Below are 17,039 nucleotides of genomic sequence, written 5' to 3'. Positions count from 1 at the left end.
CAACTCTCGCGGACCGGTACCGGTCCGAGGCCCGGGGGTTGGGGACCGCTGATTTAGGTGATCTACGTATTTATTAATGAATCATGTTAAAGACTGTCATTTGCATTAATCAGTGTCAGGCTAAAAAAATCAATGAATATATTCTGCTCTTTAAGGTAAACTTTGCGGGTTATCTTTTGAAATGTGTTTTTTAATACTTTATTTTATATATAATTAAACAAAATCCTAATAATTATAATACAGTTGCAAGTACGGCATTACTTGGTCTGGCGTGACCAATAACTTATGCTCCTAATGCTAGTTTATGCTAATGTTAACTAATGCAAAGAAGATTCAGTTTTCTAGATTTACTTCTTTACCAGTTTTATGTAATTTCTGCAGTAAAGTTTTAATAGGTTGCTTTACATTACTGCTATTATACTCCATAAGTAGTACAGATGTGGTAAAACATGTAAGTGTGAATGTGAAGCTGTAGCTGGAGGAGGAATAAAAAGCTAAAATTCGCCTGTGATTATACAGTTAAAGGTTAAATAAAGGTTTGTCTTGTTTAAATGTTTAACCGTGTGACTGAATTGTGTGCTGTGTTTCGTATTCAGCTAAGCCATTTAGTTATCTGACACAAAGCATTAAAAAAAAACATTACATCATATTTTATCTATAAACTACAGAGAATAACAGCCTCAGGTTAGCAATTGCTTGATTTTACAAGCATGTGTGTGCCTGGCTTCACTGTGATACTCATTTAATCATGTCAGGAACGGATGCGGCAACAAAAATCCTAAAATTTAATGGAATTTGTGTTTCTCTGTTCGTCGGCATTAGATGCTCTGGCCTCTGGTCACCAGAAAAATCAAGACAGATCTGAATGTGTCATTGCAGCAGTGCTGTGTGATGGATCAAAATGGCGCCAGAGCATTTGAGCGGGGAGACGATGAGATTATCTGCTTGTGTGGAAGGACAAGCAGCCTACAGAGAGGGAGAAAAGCATTACCAAACTTGTCTTTCCTTCCACAAGACACTTTGAAAAATTTTATTTTTGGAAGAAGGATGGAATTTTAGTTCACAAGCAAGTTATTTAAAAGTTGAAATAATAAAAAGGAAATCAACTCAAAATTTGTTTTAATAGATGCAATAAAAACGATACAAACATAAAAACGGGTTTAAAATTTTTTCAAAAATTAACACGTTTAATCAAAGTTTAGCCCTTAAATCTTATTCTAGTACTTTCCCCGATACTTTTATAGAATTTTGATGTAGGTTTTATAAAATAATTGTTTGGAAGTCCTTTGAGACATTACTTGTTACCTGTCTGGTCACACGTTGCACCCAAAGGGCACCGTTGCATAGCAATGGCTTTTCCTCTACATGTGATGTGAGGCCAACAGACAATATGTAATGTGTGGTGTTCATTGTTTTTCAGGTTCAGCATGCAGCACTTTACGTATCAAGGAAGGTAACAGTCTTTCAGCATACTTGTTGAGGCCTTAAACCTGAGACCTAACTACAGAAGACCTGCAGTTTTCTTCTGACACCAGGAGACTGCAGCTACACGAGAGCAGCTCACAGCTTCTTGGGAGGATTATGCCATTATAGCTGACAACTTGAGCTTCCTCAGCACACGACGGCTCCGAGACAAAGTCACTCCTGCTCTCCTTACATGCAGCAGGAACCATGGATGACCCCTATCACAACAATGTAAACCAGCAGATGACCGAAGGTGGAGATTATACCTACACCCAAGATGGTGGAGGTCAAGACGGTTACCCTTATCAGACGGACTACCCTCCACAGGACGAGGATGCTGCTAGTGATGCCACTGAAGGGGCAGATGAGGATGATCAGATGTATGAGGGGGAGTACCAAGGCATCCCGCACCCCGACGAGATCAAGGAGGCACGACGGGCAGCTCGAGTGGAGGCCAGGAGGAAAGCCCGGATGGCTGCCCAGCAGGAAGAGGAAGAGGAAAGCCTGCCAGAGCAATACGAGACCATCATGGAGGACTGCGGCCATGGACGCTTCCAGTGGATGCTCTTCTTTGTGCTGGGCTTGGCGCTAATGGCTGATGGCGTGGATGGTTTCGTGGTGGGCTTTGTCCTGCCCAGTGCTGAAAAGGACATGTGCATATCTAACGCTGACAAAGGATTACTGGGTGAGTTTAACTGAATTTCAACTAAATTTTATTTTGATCAAGCGTTGTTTAGAGCCAAATCAAATCAACAGTTGGGTCAAGGTAATATAAGTGATGTTGACGTTGTTAAAGGAGAAAAAACAAGGTCACAAATGTGAATATTAAGCGTGTCCGCTCACTTTCTGAGCCACTGATGATTAAGAATTGTTTTTAAAAACTGCAGTAGTTTGCTGACTCACCTTTTGGGACAGTGTTTCAGGTACAAAATATCTAGATAGTGGATAACACTGATCTTGTCCAAATGTTCATCAGTGTGGAAGTCAACAACTGCAGCTAAATGTTATCAATGACAACAAATGCAAAGACCTGTTTATCTTTTTTGTACACAGCCGTTTTATCTGCATGGCAGCCAGAGTATGTTTAAAAATGCTTGATTCAGAAAACTTTCAGCATAAAAAAATCTTGTTCCTTCTTTACATTTTATCTATATTGTATAATATGATAATGATAATATGATAAATATGCTCATATCTGTTATTAGAGATTACAGTCATGTTCACAGATTTTCAGATGGTCAGAAAATGTAACTTTTAACCATATGAAAGGCCCGGAGAGGTCTATAATTCATCCAAAAGATAGCATTCTCATAGCATTCTGTCCAATAGTTGCCATAATTCTCAACTTCACGAGGCTACAAAAATATCAAGACATCCCCAAAGTCAGTAGAGCTAAATCTATCTAAAAAACCCATTCAACAGTTGCTGAAGTATGTCAGTTTGAACAGACTAGTACTGACAAACTACTCACTCTGCCATTACTTATCATATGGCTAGCATGACAAACATAAATTATATGTAGACACATAAAAACCTGCAAGACTACCTAATTACAGTCATCTGTCGAAGAGTTTCACTCTTTACCCAGGGAGGAGGATCTCATCAGTGAAATGATCTGTTGTTGTGCTTGGCTGGAACAAAATCCTGCATATGCTTGGCTGTTGACGGCACATGGCTGCAGACCACTGCTTCAGATAAAAATATCCCCCAGTCGCTGGAGCAAATTAGGGGAAAAAGGCTTGGATCTTTCTAGGCAAATGCAAAAATAAAGAACATAATGAACATTGTGTGTCCTAATGGAGTTTGGGTCCGCTGTGAGCAACTAGATTAGCTTCACTGAGCCTTGGCAGTGGTCCTCCATGTGTCTGGGAGTTGGCTTGAGGGTGCCAACAGATATTTTAATTATTTAGTTATGTTTAGAACTGAAAATTGTATGCAGCGTGGACTTATCGGGAAATTTACCTTGAAAACGTCTGTTCCTCACTTTCTGTGCAGACAACTGAACTGCAAATTAAAGCCTTTCACCTTATTTCCCAGACCTCGTGTGTAGCCAGGCGATGTGGCAGATTGCACATCGCTCATTTCATCTTAACAACAGGCTCCTGGGATGAAGCATTGCGAGAGATTGATGAGGAACCCGGTGGTGATTGCATTCGGTGTGTGTTCCCAGGCTAATGTGGAGCATGTTGCAGCAGTCAGAGATCCTGGCGGCCTGCGGAGCTGGTGCAGAGCTGTCAGATATGCTTCAGGCCTCTGACAGGCTGCGGTAGCAGGAGGAAGGCCTGGCGAAAATGAAATCGCAGCGTCTGTTTGTGCAGAATGGGGGGAGAGAGCTGATCATTGGCTGAGAATATGAAGTAGATCTGCAGAATGATCCTGTCTGATTCATGCTCATGCTCTGTTCACTAGACGCAGAGGAACAGAAATTACTTTAATCGTAACCTTAGTCTTGGAAAGCAGACAGACTCCCAAAGCTTTTGTTAAACACAGGAGGGTTAGCACACTTACCTTTAATGACAGTTATATTGTTTAATCTGCAGGGTGAAGTGTTCAATAGCGGAAGACACAGTGGTGGACACAAACAAAAGGAACCTACACCTGATTGATGATATCATTATTTCAGAAATTCTGCTCAGATTTAATCTCAACCCAAGCTGCTATACTTGATCCACAGCTACTGCGTACGCAGATAATTTTATGATACCTGCCAGATTGTCTTTGGTGCTTTATGTCTATTACTGAAATGTTTTTGGCAGACTGGGAGAAATCTCGCTAATCATTCAAAATGTCAAGGTCTGTGATGCTCAGAATTTGAATTTTCACATATTTCTAGAGATTTCTGAAAACAGCAGCTTCACTGCCCATTCAGAGCCTTCAGTTCTTATTTTCTTTTTATCTTGCAGATTTACTAGTTTCTTTTCCACTTAGTTTAGCAGGAAAACTTTGCAATGTACTCAACAATGTTGAATAACTACTGCCATAACGCATTATACATTTTTCTTAAAACATAAATTCAAAAATTTTCAGTATAGTTTAAAAAGTATTCAACCATGGAAACAGTCGACACAGGATATTTTAATTTACTTTGGTTATCTTAACAACAGTTACACCTTTAATTGAAGTAACAATGACATGTATGACATGTATATGAGAAGTCATTTGTGATAAATGTTTTTTAAAATGTGAGCCATTTAAACATAGTCAAACACCTAAAGTAGCTGAGCCAGAAGCTAACAATTACAATAACTTCCATCCTTCAGTTTGGTCCCTGCGTGAGATGGCAGCAATGATCAACATTTTTACTTAAAGGCTTTTCAGTGATTTGAAACCATTTTGTAAAACGTTGATAATGTTGGGTCTAATGTTGGATATTTATAAAAGATGATATTCTCTTAAACAAAGTGACTCCCAGGCAGGGATAGACCTACTTGTTTCACAAGTGCTGACCTTTGCTTCCCAGTTTTCAAGGGACTCGTGGATTAGTAAGTTAACAAATGATCAAATATCATAAAGAAAATGATGATCCACATTTTTGCTACCTACTTTCATGAATCACAAAGAAAAACTGCACTGATTCATGAAAGTAGGTAGCAAAAATGTGGATCATTCACCTGGTTAGAAAAATGCACCGATTTAACAGTTGAAATAGTCACAAATGTGCTATCTGAGGAAGTGTAGCAAATGTAGCTTTAGCTTTAGCAGTGGGCTTAATTCATTTTATTTGGAAATTAATTTATACAGCATCAATTCACATTCAAGAGCATGGAGTCGCTTTTACTATTTATTTTGTATATCTGGCATGTTTTGCAGCTGTATTTTCTTCTGTGCCTGCAGTTGTGATAAAAGCACTTCAGCACAGTGCTTTCACTTTTAATACAGGAAGGAAAAGATAAATTCTCCCTTTTCCTCCAGGGACTAAGTGTCTTCACTGTATTCAAGGACACTTTTGCAAGCTTGTTGCTGCCAGGACAGATCCTAGGCCTCCATGTGAAAGATGGGATTTCTAAATGCAAGGCCATCCTGTTAACTTATCCTTGCAGATATCTGAGGCATACACATTTCCTTAAGCAACTATTTGGCCAGCATATTAGATGGTATGATAGCTTTTACTCTTCTTTCCCCTGTGCAGTCTTGAGTTGAATGGGATATGCAACTTGGCGTGAGGAGCATTAGAGCATTTGGATAGTCTAGTAATCCACGGGGAAGGTGCACACTATGGCTCCACGTGCTGTTAAGCTGCTTAGTTCCTCTGTAGTTATGGCTGTGTAGTAAAAACACAGACTAGGTAGGGAGTATGCATTGTTCTAGTGGTTTAAACAACACGCTGAAGAAGATGGCTGAGGCTGTAGATTTGAGTCCCTAAACAGCTAAGACAGGAGAGCTTGTTTCTCTCCCCAGAGACATTAAAATGAAAAATGGAGCATGCTCTTGTGTGGAGCTGTGGAACTGCTTCAGTACAAGAAGAAATGGCAGGCTGGACCACCTGCCTGCTGCATGCTGACAGATTCCAGACCGGCCTGACTCAGAGTGGGAGTCTGCAGTGATAAAGCATGTAATCAAAGAAACAATAAAATGTCACAGAAAGCCCAAATAACAGAAAAGCTTGTGAACAAAGCTGAAAGCAGGTTTTAAAATATGGAAGGTGAGTGTTGTAGAAGTGAAACGCTCTTCCTGGGAAATTATTGTGACCTTTATTTCTTTGTCTCAAATGTAAGAATGTGTCACACTGAAACACTGTGTGACGATTTCTCTTCTTCCTACTTCATACAAGGGTAAAGGGAGCCCCCTTGTGTTTGACTTGAGTTTTAAAAGTGAAGCATTTGTGTGTGGACGTGTGAATCTGTAAAGGCCACATTTCAAGTTAACCAGGTTCCCAAGTGATTAAATATGTGCATGTGTATTTGCAGGTCTCCTGGTGTATGTGGCCATGATGGTGGGTGCACTGGTGTGGGGTGGTCTGTGCGATAAAATGGGGAGGAGGAAGTGTCTGATCTACGTCCTGACCATCGACCTGGTCTTCTCCTTCCTGTCCTGCTTCGCTCAGGGCTACGGCTTCTTCCTCTTCTTGAGGTTCTGCTCCGGCTTTGGGTGAGACACTGACTTAGCCAAATTTACATTTACATTACTCGAAACAAAGAAAAAAAATCCACAGGCTTTTGTCAGACTGACTGACCTTTTCTATAAATAAGTTAGTAGAAAGAAATTTCAAAATAATACCCCTGACATTTAAAGAAAAAAATGTACCTGGTAGAACTAACATTAAAAAGACTGTGGTCTGTGGTACATTTAGTCAGACTGCTCAGAAGAAAGTAACTGATATGCAAGTTAAAAACATTACATGTTCTATTGTATCTAGCCTATTATGCTTCTTAGTGCTTTAATAATGGAGTGTTTTAATTTGGTGGGCTATATTAGACATTTCAGACTGCTAAATTAGTTTAATTGGTATTCTAAAAGAAAAACTGACCCAGTGTTTGAGTCTAATTGGCGTTTACTGTGTTGGACAGTTTGACATCAGTTCTTTACTACTATGCAATGTCCTCCAACTACATGAGGAAGTGTAAAGCAAAAACTGTTGTTTAAGCCATTTAACAATTGCAGGAGAGAGCCAGGAAGATTACAGTAAAGTAGGGGTCTTACAGTACCTTCTACTCTGCATGCTATCATGTGCAGCCTGCTGGCACACGCCACGAGAACACACTGTTAACACCACCTCAAAGACTGCATGCTGCACACGAGGAGATTTCTGCTTATTTACTTCAACAGAGCATTTCTTTATTACACTAATTAAAACAAGTAAACAGTGCTCTTTGATTGTTCTTATTTTCAGCTTTATTGCTCAGTTCCTGCTGTTGCCAGCACCTTACGGTGAAGCTATTGGTGCGCACTGATTGATTTTGCAACTTTCAAAGACACATTTATTTTGATAATGGTTCCAGCCAGATCTGCAATATTGATGTTTGAGCTTGTTGTTCAGCAACAAAATACAAGGTCACCCAAATAAACTGTTCTGCTGTCGCTGATTCGAGGTGATAATGAGTCCCACGTTAGTCATTAACACTCACATTTGAAGAAAAACTATGTGCATTTTTCTGGCATGCTAACAGGAGGCTGACTGCACATCCCTGTATGAAAAGATTTGCTATAGTCATAAAAAAGGGAGGGATTTTCTAAAATGCCAATAATCCTTGAAGTCATTTTAAACCTACAGATATGATAATCTGATTTTTTTTCCCACAGTTCAAACAATGTTTTAATGTCCCACAAAGTATGTAAAAGATCTGAGAAATGAAAACAGCATTGACCAAAAGGATCAAATATCCCTACTGATGCCGTTATTCAACTGTGACCATCGCCCGCACTGAAACTTCCTTATGGCAAGGCTCCAGACTTAAATCAATAATCACCCTCATGATAGGAACCAAAATCTTGACTTAACTCGTGCCTGTTCAACAAAACCAGCTAAAAAAAATCAATCAAATATTCCATCAATACCGGTAATTCTGTCATTATATAACAAAATGTCTTTAATCACGAGTGTTTGAAGCTTGCATCATCATGAGTTTTAGATAAGAATTTTCCAGTTCCAGTTAGGGTATGGCCTTGCATAATTTTTCATTTAAAATGCAAATGTGTGACAAGTTGTCTATAAAGCAAATTTGACGAACATCCAAAGGAATGGGATTGAAACACTTTAATGTCCTAAAATCTGGACAAAATCACAGCAAAATCAAAAACATCTGTGTAAGATGAGACTAATTTTATGTTTTATGATCCCTCCTCCAGAATTGGTGGCTCCATTCCAATTGTGTACACCTACTTTACTGAGTTCCTGCAGATGGATAAACGTGGAGAACATCTGAGCTGGCTCTGCATGTTCTGGATGTTTGGAGGCCTGTACGCCTCCTTCACCGCCTGGGGAATCATCCCTCATTATGGTAACACACAAACTCTGATAAACAGACAAACACATGTAGAGTATTAAAACATATAAGATGAATAATTGAGACCCCCACAAATTGAATCTGTAATAACGGTGTCCTCTCACGGCTGTCAGTTCAAATGCCTCGTGCATTAATGTTTTCACAAATTTGCAAATTTAAACATTTGCCTTCTAAAAATATTACATTTAATATGTAGTATAGTGACAATACCCCAATTTTGATATGTGATAGCTGTGTTAGGAAATCAAATGCAGTGTTAGCAATTCATAATGTGTTCGTAGGGAGGACAGCATTACTATTTCAGTTTTAATCAGTGGCTGAGACCATTACGTGCTGAACAGAAGCTGATGTCTTAATCTTTTCTGCCGTATGGGAAGTCACTGCAGTCCAAAATGTCACTTACTCCCATTTGCCAAAAATTCTTGAAATGCTACTGAAGTTCATCTCTTTGCTTAATAATTGTGTTCATAAGATTACAATAAAATGTATTTGCGCTATTAAAATGTGTTCATGTGTGACAGTAAAGACAAATGACAATGACAAAAAAGTAGTTACTGAATGTAATTTCTGGAGGCAATTTATCTGAAGTTCAACAGCAATTTGACACCTCATACACTCGCCTTTTAACCTTTATGTCTATGAACACCATCCTGCCCCACATACACTTTATTCACAAAAGTACTGGGCCATTACACTTAGAGGAGCTGCCACAAAGCCCCCAGTACAAGGTTTCTGTGCTACTGTTTATGCCAGAGGAGGATTTGAACTCTGAAGATCATTGCTTACTATGCATCCTAGATTCTTTATCAGTAAATGTCATCTAATCATGTTTGAGAATGTAGCTCTTGCTTTTGAAAATTGTGTGTAGCCCGCTAACAGGTTTCTGCTCAAAAGAGAAGCCAAGGCCACCCCTTGGCACCCCTTGGCTCCTCTTTTGCTTTTTGTTGGAATTTTTCTCATAGTGGGAACATCTTGCTTCTTCTTTTTCTTTCTCAGTCTGCATAATGTGGTGAAATACATTGAATAGCTCATTTTGGTGCTCGCTAATACGGCTTATCTGGAACGTTATCTAATCAGTTATGTTCTGAATTAATTATTCACAATAAAACCAAACATACCGCCAGCATCCAGTTTGAAAAAGATTCCCAAACAGCCTCACAGTTGGCTGCTTGTAATTGACTTTTGATGACTCAAATGTAAACAACTCAAGAAAAAAAATTGCAACACATTAATTCTGTGATTTCATAATTAAAGCATTCCAGAAAACAAGGTTTGTGGAAATATTAACATGTTCTTCACTGGGTGCTTTTTGCAGGTTGGGGCTTTGCCATCGGTACACAGCTTCAGATGCACAGCTGGAGACTGTTTATCCTGGTGTGTCTCTTCCCTGCACTGGCCGCACTCATCGGACTCGTGTTCATGCCGGAGAGCCCGAGATTCCTCCTGGAGGTCAGATACTGGAACCAGTGTAGCCAGTTTGTAGTAATAATATTGATTGTCAGGATTAAGCATCCAGCTGTGATTGGTTAAGAATGTTGAGTCATCAGACACCACACCAACATCCCACTGCTGTGCAAAGGTAGCGATGAGCTGCTAAGACATCACCAGAACACCACCCACCCCTGTTTCTCATCCTGGACAATATCAGGGCTTTAACCACATGTGGTATTGTATTTGTATGCTACTGCTGCACCACAAGTTATCACACATTACCCCTTCTGATAAGAGGCAGACCTAATGGGAACATTCATCTGGCTGCAATGCTGGTGGGAAAGTTTAAGCACTCAAACCAAAACCCATGATTAAAAGAGTCACTCTTATATATAGTTCACTAAACTTTATAATTTCAACTACACATTGGAAAACCCTGAGAGGTTTCACAGGGTGCTCTTTGAACTTGTTTAAATAGATATTTATATGTTTGTACGTGTGGTTTTTCAGACTGCACGACATGATGAGGCGTGGATGATCCTGCGACAAGTTCATGACACCAACTGGAAAGCCAAGGGGGAGCCAGAGAGAGTTTTCACTGTAAGCCCTCATTTACACTCATGTTTGGCTCAGTCAGTTGACAGAAAGGTTATCTACTTATTAACAAAATAAAATAAATGTAGCTCCAATCTCCCTGCATTTGTACAGGTGACATCTCTTTGTAATTTATGTAAATACTTTAGAGTGAGTCTTACATCTCTTCATTTATCGATTCATTGTCTGCTGCCTATCTGGGTCCAAGGGCAGCAGTCTAAGCAGAGATTCCAGGACCTCCCTTTCCCTAGCAGCCTCCTCCAATTCTTCTGGTGGGACACCAAAGGGTTCCCAAGCAAGCTGAGGAACATAATCTCTCCAGCATGTTGTGAGCCTGCCCTGGGGCTTCCTGCTCAGCAGGAACATTTTTGTCCAGTTGGACATGCCAGCTGGACAAGCCCAAAACAACTCATCCAGGAAGTGCCTGTGTGGATAGGGTGGCAGTCAGAGGGAGAGGCCTTGGTGAACTGATCCTTGGTGGCTTAAACCAGTTCTTGGGCTCTTGATTGTGCAATAAAGTAGAAATCATCAAGGAGAAATCATTTGAAAGAATCAAAAAAATAACTTATTGAACCAAAGAATTGACCATTCAGGAACTCCAATGAACTAACATAACAGGACCTACAACTCTAGACACTGGTGGTGATGGACTTGAAGATTTGATTGAGGTTCTCTGTGCAACTAGGATGAGATGGAGAAGGGGGCGAGTCGGGTTGGACAAATGAGAGTCTGAAATTCAGAATAACTGAAAGGAACACATGCATGTAAGAAATTAACTAATTAGACTAGAGTAATGATGAAGATGCTTCATAACAAATCCAAAACAGCCAACATAAATCAAAGAGCCCCATCTGTTTAAATACTGATGAAATGTTATTCACAAGTCCTGATTATCATTTGTTTTTATTAATTAATCTGGTTAGCCAACTTAGATCAAAATTTCCAATGTTTGTTTGTCTCTGTGCAACAAAAATTACCATGAATATCACTGACAGGTTTTATTGGGTTTTTTTGTTTGTTTTATTGTTTCTTTGTCAAGGATCCAACACAAAAAAGCGTTTTTTTAAAACATATATTAATTTACATGTTTTCTGCTTAAATTAAAGTTTTGTTTTCTTTTAAGAATGATTTTTTTTTTTATGTCACACTTGTCTCATCTGTATTTTTACATGAAAAAAAAAAGAAAAAGTAAGAATTAGAAACCGTAAGAAATAATAGTAATTTAAAAAATGATGCCTTTGTCAAGGTAACCAACATCAAGACTCCACAAACTCAGGAGGATGAGTTCATAGAGATCCAGAGTGAGACTGGGACTGCCTTCCAGCGCTGGACTGTCAGAAAAATGACCATGCTGCAACAGGTCTGCAACACTTTACAGTAAAATAAAACAGAATTCAATAAAAATAGACGATTTTTTGCTTTGCTTCTTTTTAATGCAGACCTTGCATGTCAAGTTTGATTATCTGTCGGTCTCTTTCTCCTTCTTTCAGGTGATGGCCAATGTCATGTCGCTATCAGCGCCGGAGCTCCGACTACAAGGCCTCCTTCTGGTTATTGTCTGGTTCTGTTTGGCCTTCAGGTAGATCTACATTGAGAGCTGAGGTCAAAACACACCTGTGCTTTCATCTACAGAAAAAAATCTAAATTTTCTATCTCAGGCGGATCATTTTGGTTTTATCCCCTCATGCTTCCAATCCTTCTGTGTGTATCAGCTATCACGGGCTTGGAGTGTGGTTTCCTGATATGATCAAGTACATGCAGTATGAGGAGTACGAGTCCAAAGTCCGAATATTCCATCGAGAACGTGTGGAGCGTTTCCACTTTAACTTCTCTCTGGTCAACCAGATCCACCGTGAGGGGGAGTACATCCATGACAAGTACATTTCCGTAACACCTAATGTTATAAATTTTTCTCAGTTTCACAGTTTAGTTGGTTTGTGCTACTGCTTCATGTCATTATTTTCATTTAGGTTCGCCAACATTGAAATCAAGTCGGTCAAGTTTGAGAGTTCTCTGTTTGAAAACTGCTACTTTGAGGATATCAAATCCACCAACACCTTCTTTGAGAACTGCACTATTAAAAACACCGTCTTCTATAACACAGGTACCAGACCAGACTGCACTGAAACCCTACCATTAGCTAAAGCAATAGGTTTCTCTTGTAAGCACTTTTTACAATCTAACCCTCTGTGCTCTTCAGATCTCTGGCAGGAGAAGTTCAAGAACTGTCGAATGGAAAATGCCACCTTTCTCCACCCGAAGAAAGGCTGCCATCTGAACTTTCAGGAGGAGAATGACATCGTCATCTACATGGTCAGCTTCCTGGGCAGTTTGGCTGTCTTGCCTGGGAACATCATCTCAGCATTGTTCATGGACAAGATAGGAAGGATCCGCATAATAGGTGACCTCAGGAGAGCGCAGCACAGGAACGATGAGGTTACGTAGCCAAATATTCAGTCAAATATTTGTCAGTATGTCCTCATTTATTTGTCTTTCTAGGTGGTTCTATGCTGGCGTCATCGGCCTGCACTTTCCTTCTGCTGTTAAGCTTCAGTCAAGGAGCTGTAATATGTTGGCAGTGTCTCTTTTATGGTATCAGTGTGGCAGCCTGGAATGGACTAGAAGTAATTTCTGTGGAACTCTACCCGTCCTCTAAACGGTAATCTATCCCATTTTTACGTGTAATATGAGCTCTATCATAGTACCGATAAATTATTATGACTCTCCTAAAAGTGTAGGCCAAACCCACCATTCCGTAAAGGCTAGAACAACAAATATGCAGCTGCATTTTAACCAAAAATAGCCTGGAATGCACTTCATGCCTTCGTTGTTCAGTAGTGACTGGTTGGTTTTAAATATATAATCTCCCCCCTCGCTGGTACTGCAGCTTAGGCATGCATGTCCATTTTATGCTTGGGAGAGACAAAGTGTAACATCAGGTTTTTTGAGTAAACCCGAAGACTCGTTGTTTCAAATGGAGTGAGATATTTACAGCATATAAGAACTGTAACTAGTAAAGGCAGGACTTTAATGAGTAACTGAGTAATCGCATCTGCTGGGGGAGAAAATGAAAAAATATGCAACCAGGAGCTTCTATGTGAATTTAATGCCTGATATAAAGGGAGTTATTTTGCAGTTGATAACAAAATTATACATATTATATATAGAAAGGTAGCTGTTAGTACACCAATCTTAGCTGTGTTACTGTGGTTTGTTGAGGAATGAAAAACAGTATAACATTACTGCACAGAAACACACTGCAAATGTCAAAGTAGCTTAACTAAACTCAGGCTACTCAAAATGTGGCTCCTGCCCTTAGAAATTATTGAAATAAGGAAAGCATACACCAGTGTGTACCACCGAGATGAAACATGCCATCGCTCCAATGTGTAAAAATATATAAACCAATACAAAAATGACAATTACCAACCAAAAACAGCTATTTCCTGAACAGATACATTGCACAAACCTGTGCATTATTCTTTGTGGCCTGCGCTCATAGCTGGCCCCCTAAATCATTTTCCCAGAGATCAAAACTCTGACACCCCCTAGTTGCGCAAACCTGACTTGGATATTTCACAACATCGGTGACACAATGCTTGGTACACACAGGCATTTTCGCTGTTCTTTCTGCTGATGCCTCATGTCCTATTGCCTGCATTCTGTTTTGTCTTCTGTGAGGCTCAAGCTTTCAGTTTGGCAGCTTTGTTCTTGGTTCCTAACGTTGCAGGTAGTGCTTCCCACCTCACAGCACCTGTGAGGCATATTTGATGTTTTTTCCCGGCAGACAGAAGTGAACGTGTGGCACCTTTGTGCAAAACAATGTCAGCGGAGAACAAATGAACTCAAACGTTGACCTGCATCCATGGCCAATACTTCATCAGTTATGACTCTAACCCTTCTCTGTCTTTCTGACTCTGCAGAGGAACTGCGTTCGGCATCCTGAATGGCATCTGTAAGTTTGCGGCCATCATTGCCAGCTCTATCTTTGCCGCCTTCATCGGCATCACTAAGATCATCCCCATCTTTCTGGCCTTCGCCGCCCTCGTCTGTGGAGGCATGGTGGCTCTTAAACTGCCCGAAACCCGGGAGAAAATCCTCTCCTGATAAGCCAAACTCCTGCAGCCTCTGGGCCCCAAACGCAGTCTAGCTATGGGTGAAGCAGCATATTCTGGGGAAAGTATCAGCTTTTTAAACTGAAACAGAAAGATAATAAAGAAAGGCCACGTTGTGCTAGATGTGTGTGTCATGGTTATATGAGTAAAACTTTTGAAAACCTGTCTGGTTGCCTATATAAACCTGTGGTTGCTTTCTGTTCTGTCTCTAAGTACCTCAGGCTGCCCAGCGTTTCTGTCACATTGAATAAAAAAACTAGTCTTTGTCTTCCCTCCATCTTTCTCCCAACCTGCGTTTGCACACAGTGTAGCAACATTTGTGTTGTTTGAGGTTCGTGTAAAAGATTAATATGAGATGAAAATGTGTACTTGAAAGATGTTGTAGTTCTTGTTACCATGTCGTGCTTTGATTTCATTCCCTCTCAGAGAAAGAGAAAGGACTTGTAGTGATAACTTGAAATGAATTAGAATCCTCTTGTATTCACCGCCGAGACTCAGCAGCAATATCACTGCAGGTGTTGTTATTCAGAGAAAACACCCATTTCACCCACACAGTCTTTGTTTATTCTGCGGTGTCCTGTGGTGTCTGTAGTCTTCTTTAGTTGTTGCTTAGTTTGTTTTCTGTAGACATGAATCCAGATTCACCGTTTTCAATAATGTTGAAGATTTTTTCTTTTAAATTAAATTCTCTCCCGTCCATTTCTCCCAGCGTATCCAACCATAACACTTCTCCTTGTTTGTCATCGTGTCATCGACTCTGAGACGTCGTGTCTGTCCTCAGTTGTAGAGCTGTGTTTTGCTGGTGATAATGTAGAATCAGAGTCTTGTTTGTCACATCTTGCCATGACAAAGTGTAAGGAACTGTTTAATTTGTTTTTGTCTGTTTTTTTTTAAAAGAATGACTGTGAAAATAGATGTTTTGATATGATGCTCTCATTTTAACGTACTGATGAAGAACTGATTTACAGAACTTGTTGCATATCATGTTTCAAGACTTCTAAAGAACGTGTTACTTTTTTTGGCACAACTGAGGTGTGTATGTGCGCGTGGCTGTTATCCACACATCTGTGAATTCACTGAATCACAACAGTCTGAATACCAGTATTGTATTTGTGGTTGTACATATAGACCTGTGTATATTAGTTGTAACATAATAGCTGCATCATGACTTGAATAAAGCTGAGGGCTCATGATTTGTTTTCCTGGTTAATGAACATGTGAAAAATGTCATACATTTTAAACTTTATGGAATACTGTTAGTACCTGTTTTGTGTTGATTTAGAACTCACTGACAAATGCATATAAAAGCAATGAAGGTGCTCTTCTTTCTGGGGATTAACATCTTTTCTATGTGATCCAATGACCCTCTAAGTACAGGCGTGATTGGCTCAAAGACACACCCCATCTGTTTGTGGTCACCCACTGGTTTGTGGCCTTGCATTTTTAATCTTGCAGCCAACAGTGACCATATTTAAAAGACAGGTTTGATTCTAAACCAATAGACAGCTCATGGATAGATATAATTTAAAATGAACAATTAACATAGCCCATACGTGTCTTTGGACTCTGGGAGAAAGCCAGAAAACCTGGAGAGAACCCACACAAGCAGAGAGAACATGCAAACTACACACAGAAAGGCCCCGGTATGAATTCAAACCCATGACCTTACGGCTGTGAGGTGACAGTGCTAACCATGGCAAATTAATAAATAAAAACTTGGAGACTTGTGCAAGACTGGTTCCCGTAGTAGAGACATAATGTAGATTATGTGCTTGTTTGCATATAAAGGAGAGCTGAGATCCACATGAGCAGTCATTCCAGATGTCTATGAAGATGTGTGAACTCAAGTATTTTGAGCTCATGACCAACTCCACCCTGAAGTACATTTCCCATTTCTCTCTCTTTGTTTATCCTCATATAATAAGCAGCGAGAATGCATTTTGGTGTGACACAGATTACAACACCTTTATAATACAACACCTATAAGGAATAAGAAGTGTATTTAAGGAATAGGCTGGCCAGCCATGCCAACTGGAACAGTGATTATGAATCTTTCTGAAAACTGTAACAGAATTTCAAACTGCTTTGATTTGAGCTGCAGAAATTGTTTTCAGTTTCTCAACACTGGACTCCTGACTGCTCGTCTTTACACTCCCCTATCCATCTCTGACTTGTGTCCTGCACATCTCCTGTATACAAGCTTCAATGTTTTATAATGAAACAGGATATTTTCTTCCATAACCATTTATCATTTATTAATTCAGACACAATGTGCATTTATCATCATCACACTAAAGGGCTCACTTTTCACTGTTGTCCTGTTGCCAGAGGTTAATCTTTATACTCAGTAAATACCGAGCTTCATTTTGATTCAGCCTGCAGAAGTGTCCCAACTCTAATGTTACATCTCATTTGATTTAGTCACACAAAAACAAAGCAATAATCACAGGGGGGTTGTGTGTCAGCGCTATCACTCTTATCTTAGTCTTGG

General features: G+C 39.8%; 1 protein-coding gene across 1 annotated transcript; it reads left to right on the top strand.

Annotated features, from left to right (window-relative positions):
• The first annotated feature begins 1,481 nt into the window (after positions 1-1,481).
• Positions 1,482-15,726, top strand: sv2ba (synaptic vesicle glycoprotein 2Ba). Its single transcript, XM_031746480.2, has 12 exons — positions 1,482-2,149; positions 6,372-6,552; positions 8,251-8,402; positions 9,724-9,857; positions 10,350-10,439; positions 11,680-11,793; positions 11,924-12,012; positions 12,146-12,310; positions 12,404-12,537; positions 12,634-12,834; positions 12,933-13,092; positions 14,357-15,726. The coding sequence occupies exons 1-12, from the start codon at positions 1,672-1,674 to the stop codon at positions 14,538-14,540; spliced, it is 2,082 nt and encodes a 693-aa protein (XP_031602340.1). The 5' UTR covers positions 1,482-1,671; the 3' UTR covers positions 14,541-15,726.
• The last annotated feature ends 1,313 nt before the right edge of the window (positions 15,727-17,039 follow it).

This window comes from Oreochromis aureus, linkage group 1 (assembly GCF_013358895.1).
Source record: "Oreochromis aureus strain Israel breed Guangdong linkage group 1, ZZ_aureus, whole genome shotgun sequence".
NCBI lineage: Eukaryota > Metazoa > Chordata > Actinopteri > Cichliformes > Cichlidae > Oreochromis > Oreochromis aureus.
The sequence above is the reverse complement of the archived record's forward strand: the minus strand, read 5'-3'. Positions and strand labels throughout refer to the sequence as shown.